Source organism: Plodia interpunctella, chromosome 19, assembly GCF_027563975.2.
Source record: "Plodia interpunctella isolate USDA-ARS_2022_Savannah chromosome 19, ilPloInte3.2, whole genome shotgun sequence".
Taxonomy (NCBI): domain Eukaryota; kingdom Metazoa; phylum Arthropoda; class Insecta; order Lepidoptera; family Pyralidae; genus Plodia; species Plodia interpunctella.
Window position 1 is genome coordinate 7411134 of NC_071312.1, and position 16762 is coordinate 7427895.

General features: G+C 35.9%; 2 protein-coding genes across 4 annotated transcripts in view; one reads left to right on the forward strand and one right to left on the reverse strand.

Moving 5' to 3' along the window:
• Positions 1-555: 555 nt before the first annotated feature.
• Positions 556-16762, reverse strand: part of LOC128678069 (uncharacterized protein) — a 29409-nt gene continuing 13202 nt past the window's right edge. For all 3 annotated transcript variants that reach the window (XM_053759346.1, XM_053759347.1, XM_053759348.1), the window contains 9 exons: positions 16310-16435; positions 15888-15978; positions 14928-15049; positions 14487-14594; positions 12918-13076; positions 11961-12152; positions 8000-8155; positions 6747-6851; positions 556-5424 (listed from right to left, as the gene is read on the reverse strand). In XM_053759346.1, the coding sequence (XP_053615321.1) occupies positions 5374-5424; positions 6747-6851; positions 8000-8155; positions 11961-12152; positions 12918-13076; positions 14487-14594; positions 14928-15049; positions 15888-15978; positions 16310-16435 (1110 nt within the window). In that variant the 3' untranslated portion in view covers positions 556-5373. The remainder of the gene's footprint in view (positions 5425-6746; positions 6852-7999; positions 8156-11960; positions 12153-12917; positions 13077-14486; positions 14595-14927; positions 15050-15887; positions 15979-16309; positions 16436-16762) is intronic.
• Positions 8842-11268, forward strand: LOC128678070 (uncharacterized PE-PGRS family protein PE_PGRS44-like). The gene is made up of 4 exons (XM_053759349.1): positions 8842-8982; positions 9496-9733; positions 10403-10496; positions 11159-11268. The coding sequence occupies exons 1-3, from the start codon at positions 8971-8973 to the stop codon at positions 10492-10494; spliced, it is 342 nt and encodes a 113-aa protein (XP_053615324.1). The 5' UTR covers positions 8842-8970; the 3' UTR covers positions 10495-10496; positions 11159-11268.

Genomic DNA, 16762 nt, shown 5'->3' on the forward strand with positions numbered 1-16762 from the left:
GATGTTAATATATACTTACTTAATATATACATACTGTAACAATTTACGCGAGGTCAATGTACGGAAGCGGGCGTTCATTGTTTCAAATTTAATTAAAGGCAATAAGGTCCTTAAAATTTAGAGTTATAGCGTTATTGTACCGCGTCAACGCTACGGGTCATAAATTGGCTACTCATATGAGTGAACTTTTAATGGATTCGCAACTATGTGTGTTAATGAATCATTAATTCATTAACGCGACGTTTTTGTACACAACTTGACCAAATCCTTACATATTATAAAAGTACGTCCCCCTATCGCGTCTGTCTGTCTACTACTGTCACTCTATGTCTACTGTCACTTTATGACCTAAACTGATCAGCATCGCAAATTCTTACCATCGAATCTGTATGAACGCGAACTCTATAACTACCGAACGGATTTTAGTACCGTTTTCATCAATAAATAAATAGTGTGATTTCTGAGGAAGCTTTTGGTTTATAATTTTTATTGTGGTTTTTCCCGAGCGAAGACGGGACGGACCGTTTGTATTGTATAAATCAAGGACAAGTTCGCTGAAAATGTAAAGACAATATATTTTCCCACAGTATAATTTTCCTAGAACACGTTGTATACATGTAGACAAAATACATAAAGACATCCAAATTGTAGCTACATTTAGACCGAGAAATAACAGAGTATAGATTTTATTTTAACTTAAACAATTAACAAGTGAGTTACCGTCAAATTTGACGTTGATTTTTACCAGCGCGCCGCTGACGATGTTTAGACAAAATGGAATACTTAGCATTTTTCTGCGCACGTAAAGTTGACGGTGCAACTCACCCTAAATGCCTAAAGCAATTTCGGATAGTCAAACCTTAGGACCAAATTGGTAAAAATGTATATTCCATTTATATTTATATTGCAACAGGATGACAAACTGTCATTGTTTTCATACCATATGAACTAAAACGTAGCAATTACAAATTATCTATATATAATAGTCACAATATTAAGTACTTATAATAAATCAATTTTTAAATAATAATTTCTAATAGAAAATTATTTTACCCTTAACATGGCCAGCTATATTTCAACGATTTAATAGCATTTTCATATTTATTTTAAGAGCTAAAATACTGGTACAATACCTAAAATACTGTGCTATTTCTCGGTCCGATTAACTTTGATGTTACAAAACATTAAGGATACAAGAATCACGGGGTAGGAAACATATATACAAAATATTTATTCGAAACAAATTGGACTGAAAATTGGAGTACAGATAGCCATAAATGCTTAAATGTGCATGCAAGTGGCTGGCACGGTTCGTAATCAATTAAGTAATAGCGTAATTTGTGAGCGTTGCCCTTATTGGCTGATCTGACCCCGCGTCTCCCCCACGCTCATGAGAAATAGTCATGCAACAAATTGCTTGTTATCTACTTGCATGCCAGCTACAAGAATGACATGGAATTTATTGGCATACACATACCAATATATTCTACACATGTCATTCCATCTTAAGGCGAGAATCAAGTGACATAGTGTACACGTCTGGGGGCTTACTATCGTCGATTAAAGCGATCCACTTTATGACCTAAACTGATCTGCATCGCAAATTCTTACCATCGACTTAATTTTTAGTATCAATGCGATTGAAATTTATTTTAGATTCCTAAATTGAACATAGTTACATTGGAATCGTTCCGTAAAAGTTGATATTAGGCCAGAGGTTGAAGTGCGTGTTTCCATTTCATTTCTCACTATCGAGTCGATTCGAAGTGAGACGCGACGGACCAATCACATTGCCGTGCGGTTGTCGTTGTGTCACAATGGCGCACTGTGATTGGTTCGCTGTGCCTCACTTCGAATCGATTAGATGGTGAGAAATGAAATGCAAACCCGCACTTCGCCCACTGCTGACCCAAAAAAGGTTAAACCCAAAAAGTATGCATCTGCTTCATCATGTTTAGCTTGCGTCGCAGGGATTTGCGGAGATTTAGCACGACCATTTGCTGCGATTCTTGCAGATCTATTAAATTTTAAAAATCGTCCAATTTATTTCAAAACAAACACTTTAATATAGCACCATATTTACACTAACCGGGAGACATTTAGAATACGAATCAGAATTACTACATTGATTTGTCGACACCAATAATAGCGATTATCGTTTATTTGTTTACCCTTTCACCGCGCAATTTTACATCAGAAAATACATATCGAATCGAAAATACATATGTCCAACACTCAAGTTTAATCCGACGTTCGCAGTGAAAGGGTTAATATTTATCAAAGAACATTAAATATACATTTGTTTCTGGCTAGATATTAGTGGAATCCGTGAAATCCGTTACCAGTAAGTATCTGCTATGTTTTTATTATACATGTGATGTATAAAGATTTTGTGAAAAAACAGTGAATTATAGTTACGTATTTAATGATTGTTAACAAAAGTTGTTTTTAAACTTTATCTCTACTGCATAAATGCTAAATCCACATAGCAAAAGGTATCTACTCGTACGAAAAAATATTTTAACAATATTTTCATTTTACAATATTCATATTAAAATATAACTTTCCATGCAATTTATTTATAGTTTTGGTGAAAAATCTAATGGATGCGCTGACGTTTTTTTAGAATATATGATTATTTGATTGTAAACACAAAGATTGATTTGATTAATTGATGAATTGATTGATTGATTGATACAAAGATTGTAAATACTTCGTAATAGTGCATAACTAACGAGTGATAAAAAAGTCGTGAAATTAGAAAAATGTGCATTTTAAGTACAAATATTTTTCTTTTAAAATAAGTTACTTTTATAAATTTCTGAACTAGTTTACATTTGTATTCTGTTTAAATAATATACATAAAACTTAAATTTAAAGTACTTTTAATTGGAAACTATAAAAAAAAACCTACTCTATGGCAAGACAATGATAACGAATAATATTCGTATGGAGAGCGATTTGGCAAAAGCGGATCCCGGGACACCAAATATAGCTGAGGATTCAACCAGGATAACGCTCAGTGGTGCTATTATTACAATTTATCACTCAACAAAATCGATAAAACTTATGATTTTGAATATAGAATTTATTATATTGGACATAACCTAGCGAAACGTAAAAAATAAAAAAAATATCTCACTGTGTTCGGCCAGTAATATATTTCAAATATAGAATGGCAATTTATACGCTTGTAAATAAAGAAACAATTCGTAGATTGACATCCAAACTTGGTCATATAAAGATTTCTGTAAACGTAATTCTACGAAGCGGTGGTGGTGTAATGGTTGACGCTCGCCTGTGGACAGAAACGTGCCAGGTGCGAATCGTACTCATGCCACATGAGTTTGTATACCAATCTGACTCATGTAAAGTTTTTATCGACCACCACTTGCTTCCGGTGAAGGAAAACATCGTGAGGAAACCTGCCCACTGGTTGATTATTATCTCCTGTGTGAAATGGAGAAGCAATGGAAAACCACTCCATTACTAATGCCAAGAAAGTTGATGTGTGTGTTTCATTCCACGTAATGACCACGAACCACATCCATGAGGAATACGACTATGAAGAAGGACTTAACGTACAAATTGTTCCTTTTTTGATATGAATTTTGATCACTTATAGTAATTTAGAATTATGAATCGACATAATGTTGACACAAGGTTGGCTTTTATAAGAAGTTACATTAATGTTAAAATATATTACATGACAATTCAATCTATTTGATTTTATAAAAGTCGTTGTTTAAAACAAAATGTGTGACTACATTTTAGAAGAGTTTATAATTTGAACCAAATTTTTTTGACATAAAAGTTCATTATTACAGAAAAGAATAATCGCAAAATTGATTATGATATACACAAAACAATTTATACATAGGACAAATTTCACTTTTATATTAGTAAATCAAAACAGATCAAATCGATATTAAAACAAAATAAATAGCTTAATAATAACAATATTGCATTTAACTTTGTGTACAATAAAAAAAAAATCTTAAACAATTTCAACTAGATATCAGCTTAGCGTAGCCGTACATACACGGAGACCACATTAGATTATATATTTTGTCTCATTCAAAGTCATTCATTAAAATGAACGAACAAACACAATATTGTTTACAGTGATGAAAATTTAGCAAAAAATTATAAAACAAGATGGCATTTGGTGAAATCAAAAATCCCTTTTGTTGTCGATTTTTTATTATGTTGTTTACTATTCCAGATCTTCATATGAATTTCACTAAATCATGAATGTATGTTACAATATCATGTCAGATGCCTTTAGGCGACTTGGAAATAAAATCTTACGTGAATGTCTCAAATATACTTGACAATGTTATATACGTTTTAAAATAAGCATTACGACTAATGTCGTAATGCTTATTGGCACCTCATTTTTTTGCCAAAAAATATATTCTCAGTGACATACTTTTTATTTATAATCACAGTATTGATGTTCTATTACTAAATTACAACATGCTAAATAGCCTGCCTGCGATAAGTTTTTCAATAGAGAGTAAAAAGTAAATGAGCGCGCTGTCTGCTCCGGGAGGGCAACACTGGTTCATCAATCAATCTTTTTGGTATTGCAATAACAAAATAAAATGAGTTCAGTTAAAAACCCATTTTGCACTCTTTATAGACCACAAGCTGTGCCCCGGGGCTTCACCCGTGGGAATTTTGGAATAAAAAGTAGCCCTAGTACCCGTATTCCTAATTTCATGACAATCCGTCCAGTACATTTCGCGCGAAAACGTAACAAACAAACAAACAAACAAACAAACAAACAAACAAACAAACAAACAAACAAACAAACAAACAAACAAACAAACAAACAAACATACATACATACATACACACATGCATCCCAACAATCTTTCGCATTTATAATATTACCTTGTAGGATGAAGCTATAGGTAAGACTGGAGTTAGTACTCCTAAGAACTTTTTAAATTAAGGTATTGCTTTTTAAATATTGCTATCTCTTTCATCGGTTGCCCGACCTCTCTTTCTAATGCGAGGTATTTATACTTAGGTACAATGTGTACTCGTGTTGTTATTCCTTTCAGCGTGCAAGGAGAGGATGGGCTGCCCATGAAAGAGATAACAATACGTGTATGTACGTGATTAACAAAATCTCGATAGTACTCGTCCCAGGCTTCATGTTATAGACAGACAGTAGTTACATTAACTTTTGTAATAGTAGATATGTTATGTTTGCTCACGTCACTGTACGTAAAGCAAGCGGTGTTGTAAAATCCAAAATCTTCTGTCTCCGTCTTCGCGGCGTCACAGCCCCAAACGCACCGAAAACTCGCAGAGATAAGAGAGAGAGAGAGAGAGAGAGATGTCATGTTTGCTTTATAAGTTTTAATACGTGATATGAACCACATCTCCGCCGACTGAGAGTAGACATTGGCCCTGAAAACAAACGTACGATGTACAAGACCAAGAACGACAGAAAAACATCCTGTTAGGGGTTAGCACGAGCCCTTCTAGAACGTGTAACGCCACGTATTATGACCTCTTTAGTCATATCGCGTGCGCGCTGGCATGATTTTTATTTCTTTCATTCTAAATTCAAAATTTTAAATGATTGTTCCACTTGATATTTTGAAATCACATTTTGACTCATTCATTACGATAACGATATCGGCACGTATCACAATACGGTGTAATAATAATATATATATAATAAAATATCTTAAATTATTTATAGACCCTTGAAGGGTAAGTGTTTTATTATGTTTCGGAGAAGTGTTCTAAATTTTACAGTGATTTAGTGCTATAGTTTATGTATTTTTTTAAGGTCTGTATTTTACTTATCAATTATACTATTATACAACTGTCTGCCTTTGCCTATTTCTACTCCAACCTACCCTGAGATTACCCTACCACCTAACAAACGTAAACGCATCGACAAAGTCAAGATTTACATGGTGTACCACAGCGCGTTTTTATTTCTAATATCGCCAATCGGACGAATAATTACAACAAAATAAAATCATATTTTTACAAAAAAAAAAAAATATATATATATAGAAGTGTGTGTTTTTTCTTTCATTGCGGTGCCACCATATTCGACATAAAATGGTGCCGAAACCCGGGAATAAAAATTGACAACATCACTAGTGATTGAATAGTATCTGTACTTTAAAATTTCAAAATTATCATCTTATCATTAATTATATCAGTAATTATTATCAATGGAAAATTGAGTTTCTTTTATAATGTTTTATTCCTTGCAAAAATACTGTTAATGACTAAGAGGGTAACCTTACTGCTCCATTGCGCTAAGTTGCGCTGACGCAGCTCGTTGCCGAGCCGCTGACGTAGTTCAGACATTAATGTACGTCGATGCACGTAGCTGTGTCATGCGCAAAGAAGCGCAACAGAGCATTGTGGGAGCGCTCATAAAGTCCAGTGCTCGAATCTCAGTGTGTTAATTACCGATACTTTTTTTACAAAAATCTGTATTTATACTCGTGAAGTTTTATTAACAGTTGTAATTTTGAAACACTAGATGTTTGCATAAATAACAGTACAGTGACCTGTCTCTCATCTCAGCGTTTTCTTAATTTCTTCCTCAGTCATAGAACGTCGGAGTCCAGGATACGGTTTTGTAATTTTATCTCCTTCACTCCGCATGGTCTTTGGGATCCATAAGACCATTGTATTCTTCTGCTAGGAACAAGTGTGAACATTAGATATTAAACACTTCGATAAATAGGTAAATCATGTACCTGGTTTTTGTGCGCGTTGTCTTGCAACATGAGCTGTGTGATGTAGAATGACGTCAGAGCGTTTCCTCCCAACGCTGCTGTGTACGCCCGTACTATCGCTAGCACCTACAAACAAAAACATCATTTCATATTGCAATATATGCCTCTTCGTATTCCAATATATGCTTCTTACAAAGCGTTCGTATTCTAATATATGCTTGCTAAGGATCGGATCGAGATCTAGGAATCTAGAAATAGTGTGTTTCTCACCGTTTCTCACGTGTGAGAAACTATATATATATATATATATATATATATATATATATATATATATATATATATATATATATATATATATATATATGATATATATATATATATATATATATATATATATATATATATATATATGTATATTTTTTTATTATTTTTTGCATTTCTCTTAGTTTCTCAGCCGCTGGCTGCATCTGTATGCTAAAACTAGAAAAAATGAGATACTAAAACGTATACTACACTTTTAACTTTGAACACTCTGCGATTTCCCACTGTCTTAGAACGTCTATCCCTACCTCGCATGTAAATGTATGCGGTGTTCTCTCCCACAAACAGCAACTTAATGTTGTCAGCAATGTCATACATATGGGAATGTACTTTATGGTTCATTTTTAATCTATGGTATTATGGTCTTTAGCAAGACCGGGAGCGCGCGCTTGGACGTTGAATATAGAAGGATACGAAACGCTGTTGCGGAGATAATTGTTTTTTTTTTTTGGAGAAATAAACAAACTGTAAAGAAGACGGATTTTCACTGCTCCTTCCTCCCACATACATATACTTATATTGTAATGAATTCTCTCCAGCAACAAGTATACATTAATTGAAAGATTCTTCTTATTGTCATTAACTTATTAAGTGAGAAACGAAGGGAGAAACCTATAAGACAATCTTCCTTCGAACGCCGCAAAACCCCTGTTCCTTAGAACTAAAGATATATGCTTATATCCCGACCTCGCAGGTAAATGTGTGCAGAAAGCCGCTGAGTCCCCCCAGCTCCCTACGCGGTGATCTTTCCCACATACAGCAGTTATGAAACGCGCACACAATTATTTATTTATTTTTGCTACATTGGATACACATTCTCTCCAGAAATAAGTATGACGCATCAAATTGAAAGACTCTTCTTGTTGCAATTAACTTGTTAAGAGAGAAGCAAAATGAGAAACGAAGAGAAATCTATACTTTACTTAGAACTAAAGGTACATATCTGTCCCCACCTCGCAGGTAAATGTGTGCAGGAAGCCGCTGAGCCCCCCCAGCTCCCTGACGGCGGTGGTCTCTCTCACGAACAGCAGCCGCAACGCGCACACTCTGCGAGCGCCGCGCGCGCCCACTATGTAGCTTAGTGACGTCAGCGACACCATTGTCGGGGACTGCAATACATACCATTCTTCATTAATTTGCGACGATCCATTGAACGTTGAATAAGTGATACATTAACTCAGGAATGCAGCTTCCGATAGGTTAAATAATTTTGGAAATATTTTGAGTAGTTCCAAAGATCATTACACACAAACACGTATTCGTCATTAGTGTAATATATTCTACTAAATAGATTATTAAAATTTGATCAACAGTTGTAAGCTATATTCCTTGAGTGAAATTAGACATTAGAAGCCCCGACACTCATACAATTATAATTTGTGTTATTGTCAACAATTTTACTTCATTCTCATATGTTTTTACCGCAATAAACTCTGAACTTATATGTCTGGACTGCAATTCAGTGAATCAGAAATCAACGATTAGGATCATTTACCGCATTGACACATTAAATTGCATACAAATTTAAGAATTGCAAACGAATTTAAAAATAAAATTAAACATCACGCGGCCATTCGCAAAATCGGGTGTAGATTCACAAAGGCGCACACATCGCAAAAGCAAATTCCAACCTTTAGGTTGAATTAGCACAAATCCCAAATATCACCATGGAAATGGCAACCTAGAAAAATCTATTGCCTCTACAATTTTTTAACAAATTATCTTTGCAATTATTATATTGATAATAGCGATGATACCAATGCGATAATGTGCAATACGAGGAATGTATTGACATTCCTCGTATCGCACATTATCGAATCGCTATCATCAGTTCCAACAATGATAATGTCTATCCGTCTATCTTATTAGTAATCGTAATATTTAACGAACAGACGTGTTTCTAGATTTCCAAATACAAGTTAAAATGGATGTACATGTGAGTAGTTTTTTTAATATTTATGGCTCATCCTCGACCAAACAATAGACGCTAGCGAAAGAACTCCTGTGGCACACATTTAATGGGATCACAGTGGACTTCGGCCAATCTCGTTTCCTTTCTTTTCATAATACTAAGCGAGCAAACAGGCAAGCGAGCCACCTGATGAAGAGTAGTTACGGTGCTCGAAAAATGCTTACTTTCTTCCCATGAAGATCCGTTGTTGTAAGATTCGAGAAATATTGACGTGGGGAAGGAATTTTCAACTTAGTAGTTTGCATGGAGAATCGAGAGGAATATTATAAAGAGGAATAATATATATATAAGAAATAGGGTGAGGGTGTATATATGTATGTATGTTACTCTTTCAAAATCGACTGGACCGATTGCTGTGAAATTTGGTACACGTGCACACCCTGGAATAACACATAGTGTACTTTTTATCACGAAATTCCCACGGGAGCGAAGCATCAGGCCGCAGCTAGTAATACATATTTCCCAAATTATTTGCAGGTTGTGGACAACGAAGGAGGCGGTATCAACATCGTCGACGGAGTGAATGTAGCCGACGGTGGTTTCGGGGGGGTCAATGTTGTGGACGGTGTGAATGTGGCTGACGGTGGCTTCGGGGGGGTCAATGTTGTGGACGGTGTGAATGTGGCTGACGGTGGCTTCGGGGGCGTCAATGTTGTGGACGGTGTAAATGTGGCCGATGGAGGCTTCGGCGGAGTCAATGTTGTAGAGGGAGATAGTAAGTATTGAATACGTTTTTTTAAACGTAATTTAATAGTTCGTAACTAATCAAATATATTGAGTTGGCCCCAAAGACCAACCCTTACTATAGTTACTATAGTTTTATAGGGTACTAGCTGCGCCGCGAGGCTTCACTCCCGTGGGAATTTCGGGATAACAAGTACCCTATGTGTTATTCCAGGTTATATTTTACACGTGTACCAAATTTCATAATAATCTAGATTTTGCGTAAGAGTAACATACATTCATACACACAGACATCCTCACAAACTTTCACTTTTATAATATTAGTAGGATTAACTCGACTAATTTTAAAATAATATCCAGTATCTTCTTTTAGAGCCTATTTAGTATTAGATGTTGTCCGCGGCTTCGCTCGCGATAGCAATGTTTGATCTCAGGTCATTAACTATATTCATTCCAAATTTCATATAAATCGGCCCAGCTGTTTAGCCGTGAAAACGTGACAGATAGACTTCGCTTTTATAATATTACTGTGGATTGAATATAAAACAATATGTTTATTAGCATTGAGTTTTAATGTGGAATGAATATAAAACAGTATGATTATTACTATAGAGTTTACAAGAACAGAAATCATGTTGAAATAGCATAACTTTAAGTTATCTTTAAGTTAACAAAACAATAAAACTTCATATTTCTTCAGCAGGTCTAAACATAGTGGACGGCGGAACTCACATGCCTTTGGATGGAGTGAACGTGGTGGAAGGAGACGGTGGCATCAATGTCGTAGAATAATGGCAAGTCATTTTACTCTTTCTCTCTGAGCGTTTCGCGGTTGGGTGATTCTCAGAGCGTTTCGACCGTTGCGGCCGAGCTGTCATTACAATTTCGTCTCCAGTTCGCTTAATTACGAATATTTTACTTTTTATACGTATTTTACTATTAAATTTTGCATGTATAACTCTTCTCATAAAGGCGTAATATCCATTCCAATACACTTTTTGTGATATTATTGTCCTTAAGTTTGCAGAATGCATTAAATTATAAAAATACTATACCAACGAAAATCAGGGCTATGGCTCATGCCGCAACGTATATAGCTGAGCTGGTATTTTCGGCTTCGATTTATGGATTTAACATTAATATGTTTAAGCATAATATGTACATGTGTTTAGCCAAATATATTTTCTTTTTTTTTTTTAAATATAATTCACAAGGAAGTTAAATACCAATTAAGTAGATAATTCCTATCAGACACATAATCTGACTTTGATTAGTTTCAAGGAATCTGATATTAGATTATATTGTGACAAGAATATACATTTCATATATGTTTGTTATATTTATTATCATAATATCTCCTTAATACCTAATCCGATTAATGTGAGTCACAAATTCACTCAAATCTGACAACGCAATCTCAAAGTGCAATAAGTAACTGTGATTTCCTTTGTTACAGGTGGATAAAACAGAAATATAATTTTTAAGAAACTCAATATCGATTAAGGACCTTGTTTTACATGCATGACGTGCCTGTCATTGCCTGTAAATAAAATAAATAAGAAATAATCACGTATTTTTATTAGATTAGATGGTGATGGTGTTTTATAGAACAAAAGTTAACTTAAAATACTTGTTTGGAGAATTCCTATTGCCTTTCCTTTTGCATGCCATTAAGCGGTGGTGGTGTAATAAGACGGCCGCTTGTGGATCGAGAGGTCTCAGGTTCATATCCTACTCATGCTATATGAGTTTGTATACCATATAGTAGTTTTCATCGACCACCACTTGCTACCGGTGAAGGAAAACATCGTGAGGAATCCTGCACACTGATGGACAGTTTAATTCTTTAGTATATATGCGATTACCTGCCACTAGATGGCGGTAAGTAGTCATAAAAATCATGTCAGATGCCTTTAGGCGACTTGAATAAAATCTGACACCAGTGTTAGCAATAACACACTCGATATAATGATGAAGCCATTAATGTAATTTTTATTGAATTTTGAAATGGTACTTCCCACTATTTGTGTTTATATTTATTAGATTGTAATCAATTAAGGGTTGAGGAACTCCCAGATTTTATAAAAAAATAAATTTTCTTTCTCTTGAGATTTTTCTTCCTTTTATCATTTAGTTTTGAAACATTTTTGATTTCTGATACAGTATCACGTCTTTATCTGTCACGGGGCAGTCAAGAGCTGAGAGTCACGAAACACATAGATAGACATTTAAATAGGATAGGCATTAGATAATATTACCTGTCCATTAGCCGGAGTACTGTCTTCCACCACTGATTGTTTAGGTTGTTCTTCATCTAACACAAAGATATCATCTTCAGCATCCCCAGTGCCCGAGTGGTCGTTGTGTCCGTTCTCGACGCCGTTCGATTCCGGTTTGGACGGATCTACTAGAGGAATGGCCGCGCCAGACACCACTAGTTGGATCTCGTCCTGTAGAAAAAAATGACAGTTAACTTTTTACAAGCTTTTACGTTCCACGTGAAAATAAATAAATATATCAGGACAAATCACACAGATTGAGCTAGCCCCAAAGTAAGTTCGAGACTTGTGTTATGGGATACTAACTCAACGATACTATATTTTATAACAAATACATATATATATATATATATATGTATTTGTTATAAAATATAGAAAAGGATATTTTTACCTGGGTTTTACGATGTCTCAGTATATCTATATATTACTAGCGCTCAACTCCGTATCCGCGGCGGTTTTCATGTTCATGACATAGCAGACAACCTCCATGAGAGCCTCTTTGCGTTGATACGGGTCTGGTCGGGGTTTAAAAAAGGAGACGACTTCTCTTCATAGTCGTATCACTCATGGCTGAGGGTCGTGATCATTACGTGGAATTAAACACACATAACGGCTTTCTTGACACTATTATCGAAGTGGTTTTGCCGTTGCCTTCTCCATTTCACACACAAGTTGATAATCAACCAGAGTGCAGGTTTCCTCACGATGTTTTCCTTCACTCGGAAGCAAATGGTGGCTGATGAAAAGTACTGCACATGAGTTAGATTATGGCCTTTCAAATACTTGATTGACTGGAAGAAATCCCATTCTGGGAGAAGTCAGATTTTGTACCCGTCAACAAACAAACAAAAAAAACAAACAAACAAACTCATGTGACACGAGTAGGATGCGAATCTGGGAGCTATCGGTCCACAGGCGGGTGGGGTGTGTACGCACCTCAGGTAGCTCGAGCTGGAAGCGGGGCGCCAGCAGCGCGCAGGGCCGCAGCCGCCGCAGCTTGTAGCAGACGCCGTCCAGCGCGCGCGCCACGTGCCGCTCCGCCGCCGTGGACGCGGCGACCCCTTGCCCCGACAGCGGCAGCCGCGCGCGCCACACCTCGCGGACACAATACATCATTATCCCTCTATCTAGTATATCGTACCGATGTTACAAATGCGAAAGTTCATGTTTGTTATTCTATAAAGTGTACTGAAACGTTAAATAATAAAAATATATATACGTTGTAACTTTGTTTGACTTCGCCAAGGAAATTTAATAAATATTTATAAATAATGAGCAATTAATTTTCCTGAACCTCTATTCTATAAATAACTATTTATTCTTGAATAATAGCGAGATGAAAAAATCTGGAATCGAACGGGAATAAAAATCTAATTTCCTGAGTTCATCTCATTATTATTTTCAAAAATAAGTTAAAAAGCATGTGCGACATGTATAACAAAGCATGTGCGACATGTATAACAAAGCATGTGCGACATGTATAACAAAGCATGTGTGACATGTATAACAAAGCATGTGTGACATGTATAACAAAGCATGTGCGACATGTATAACAAAGCATGTGCGACATGTATAACAAAGCATGTGCGACATGTATAACAAAGCATGTGCGACATGTATAACAAAGCATGTGCGACATGTATAACAAAGCATGTGCGACATGTATAACGAAGCATGTGTGACATGTATAACAAAGCATGTGTGACATGTATAACAAAGCATGTGCGACATGTATAACAAAGCATGTGTGATATGTATAACAAAGCATGTGTGACATGTATAACAAAGCATGTGTGACATGTATAACAAAGCATGTGCGACATGTATAACAAAGCATGTGTGACATGTATAACAAAGCATGTGTGACATGTATAACAAAGCATGTGCGACATGTATAACAAAGCATGTGCGACATGTATAACAAAGCATGTGCGACATGTATAACAAAGCATGTGTGACATGTATAACAAATCAATTTAAACTATATTCTTGTTTTGTATTCGAACAACGGTAATAAAGACCTAAGTGCCAGCCGCCATAAGGTCCCTTTTGATTTAGACGATCACATTTTATAAAACTCGTAAAAATATACGCATTTTACGACTTATCCCTATTAAACATATATGTTAGCTATAGTCATTAACGAGGCCTTCGTACTATGAACCCGCGTATAAAACATATTAAAATTATATATTATAATTAAAATTAAAAAGCTACTCTTCATACGCCCATGGTCAGTGTTTAAAGTTATAGTTATAACACCCGCGGAAGACCAGCGCCGTGGCTCACACCACGACTTATGCTAAAGGAGACCACTTTGTTTCAAGCATTACATTAGTTTTTATTTGTACTGTGCTGTATGTACTATTATGTCATGCTATTATGTAAACTATTGTAAATTAGACCATAGACGTACAGACGTAAATATAGTTGTAAGAGTGGTAAATAAATAAATAAAACACATGTTTGTGCTAATAAACGTTTTTTCTTTCTATCTTGTTGTACCTGCGCAAACGCATGTGGCGGGGCATTTCTGGCGGGCCGCAGCGCCGGTGTGAACACCTGCATACGAGTGTGAAGTCGGCGCGTGGCCAAACATCGAGCTGTTTCTACCTGAAAGGCCAACTCATATTTCGGACAAACGAAATTAAAACAACAAACTATATAAATACGGCAAATAAAAACGGCAAAAATATCATGTTTCCTGTGTAGAAGCCGGCTTAAATAACAATTTATTATATTTTTTCAGTATTTGTTGTTATAGCGGCAACAGAATCACGGTTTATGAGACACAGCCCGAAGATGTACGGACGACACTAATAGAGGATTTCCTGAAACTCCCAAAGGGACGGAAAAAAACGGTATTTTTATTTAAGTACGCCAGTAATCGTACTGGCGAGTAGGAGCTAGCCTAATTTAAAAAATAATTAAAAAGAAACAGCTTACGTCCTCAGCTTCATCCAGTTCCAGTACGCATGCGTCTTTATCAGCGCTAAGTTCCAAAGTTGGCGGCGCTTCTTCCGACTCCACTTCCGGTAGCGCACCGTTTGTGTTGTGTTCCGGTACTCCTACACAGATTATACATGACGTTACAAAATATCCAATTCTACGTTATTAATATTATAAATGCGAAAGTTTGTGATGATTTATGTGTGTATGTTTGTTAATCTTTCACGCAAAATCTACTAGACCGATTGTTTTGGAATTTGGTACACAGGTAGAATATAGCCTGGAATTACACAGAGGGTACTTTGTAACCCGAAATTACAACGGGGGCGAAGCCCCGGTTCGTAGCTAGTAATAGACAAATATTTGACGACATCCGTTGCATAGGGATAAAATCCCGCCGCCGCCCGCATCAGGTAGTCTAGCGTTCAATTCCCAGCGCGGGCAAATATTTGTAACTACGTAACGGACACGTACGTACTACGTAACGGTAAACGCTAATTTATTTAATAGAGGAAGGTTTAGGTGTGTGGCGCATCTCCACATTCCCGAGACGTGAGCGATTAGTGGTAAAGATAGCTAACAGATTTTAGATAATGTTATTGATAGATAAATTCAAATTCAAATCATTTATTCAGAAATTAGACCTTCACAGGCACTTTTTCTCGTCAATTTTTATATTTATAGTTATTTCTCACAAGCTACAAACTACTGGCATTTCGGAACGACCACTGCTGAGAAGAAATGCCGAAAGAAACTCATTTGAACAGTGTTGGTCCCTATCATGCCAGATCGGCTTACCATTATTGTTTCTTACAATGTAATATGATAAGATATAGTATATAACATAATGCAAAATAAAGTCAGACATCTACTAACTTTGTGTCTCATTGCATATCCCGAAACAGGTGTATAATTTATAAGTAGTAGCTATAGTAAATATAATAAAAAATAACTTACCGACGTCGAATCCATTTGCAGTCTTGTTAGCTGTGAATGTATCCCACAATGCCTTCTGTATTTCCAACGCTTCCTTGTCGTTTTCTGATGCCTGCCAACAAAGCAATAAAATCACATTTTAACCTCTCACTGCTACATCGGACTATCTTCCTAAAAATAAAAACAAAATAAAACAAAAGTAGTGTACACTTGACTAATCTTCATAAAAATAAAAACAATCTTCCTAAAAATAAAAACAATCTTTTTAATAATAAAAATAATTTTCCTAATAATAAAAACAATCTTCCTAAAAATAAAAACAATCTTCCTAATAATAAAAACAAAATAAAATCAAAGCAGCGTACACTTGATCCTGGACTAATCTTCCTAAATATAAAAAAAAAATCCTAAAAATAAAAACAAAATGAAAGCAAAGCAGTGACCTTGATCCTCGGCGGACGAGGCGGCGGCAGCGCGGCCACGCGCACGGCGCAGCCGCTGGCCAGCGCTAGCACGCAGCGCTCGCCCACAGACACCTGCGTCTGCAGGTTGAACACTGCGTTCGCGCCCTGGGAACAACGATGTCTAACAATCATGCTAATCATCAAAATTACTATTCATCTAAGTTCTAATTTATTCTTAACAGTGTAAATAGCAGTAACAGTGTGTGTGTGGGTAGCAGTGTGAATAATCTTGTTAGGAATTCTAGTTCTATTATGTTCAACACTAGTGTCTTCATTACGATGTCATTTGGCAAGGAAATTCTTTGAAAATACAGTATTTTATATAGTGCTTATCGCACTTGTGTGTATGAAATGTGTTATTCAAAATTTTTTTTATATGTATACCATGTTACTATCGGCGGGAACCTGTAATTGGCTTCTTGTAATGTACTG

Excerpts from the sequence above, each read along its gene's own strand:
- LOC128678070 (XM_053759349.1), top strand. Across the intron at positions 9,734-10,402 it reads CAATGTTGTAGAGGGAGATA|CAGGTCTAAACATAGTGGAC; the intron begins GTAAGTATTGAA and ends ATATTTCTTCAG.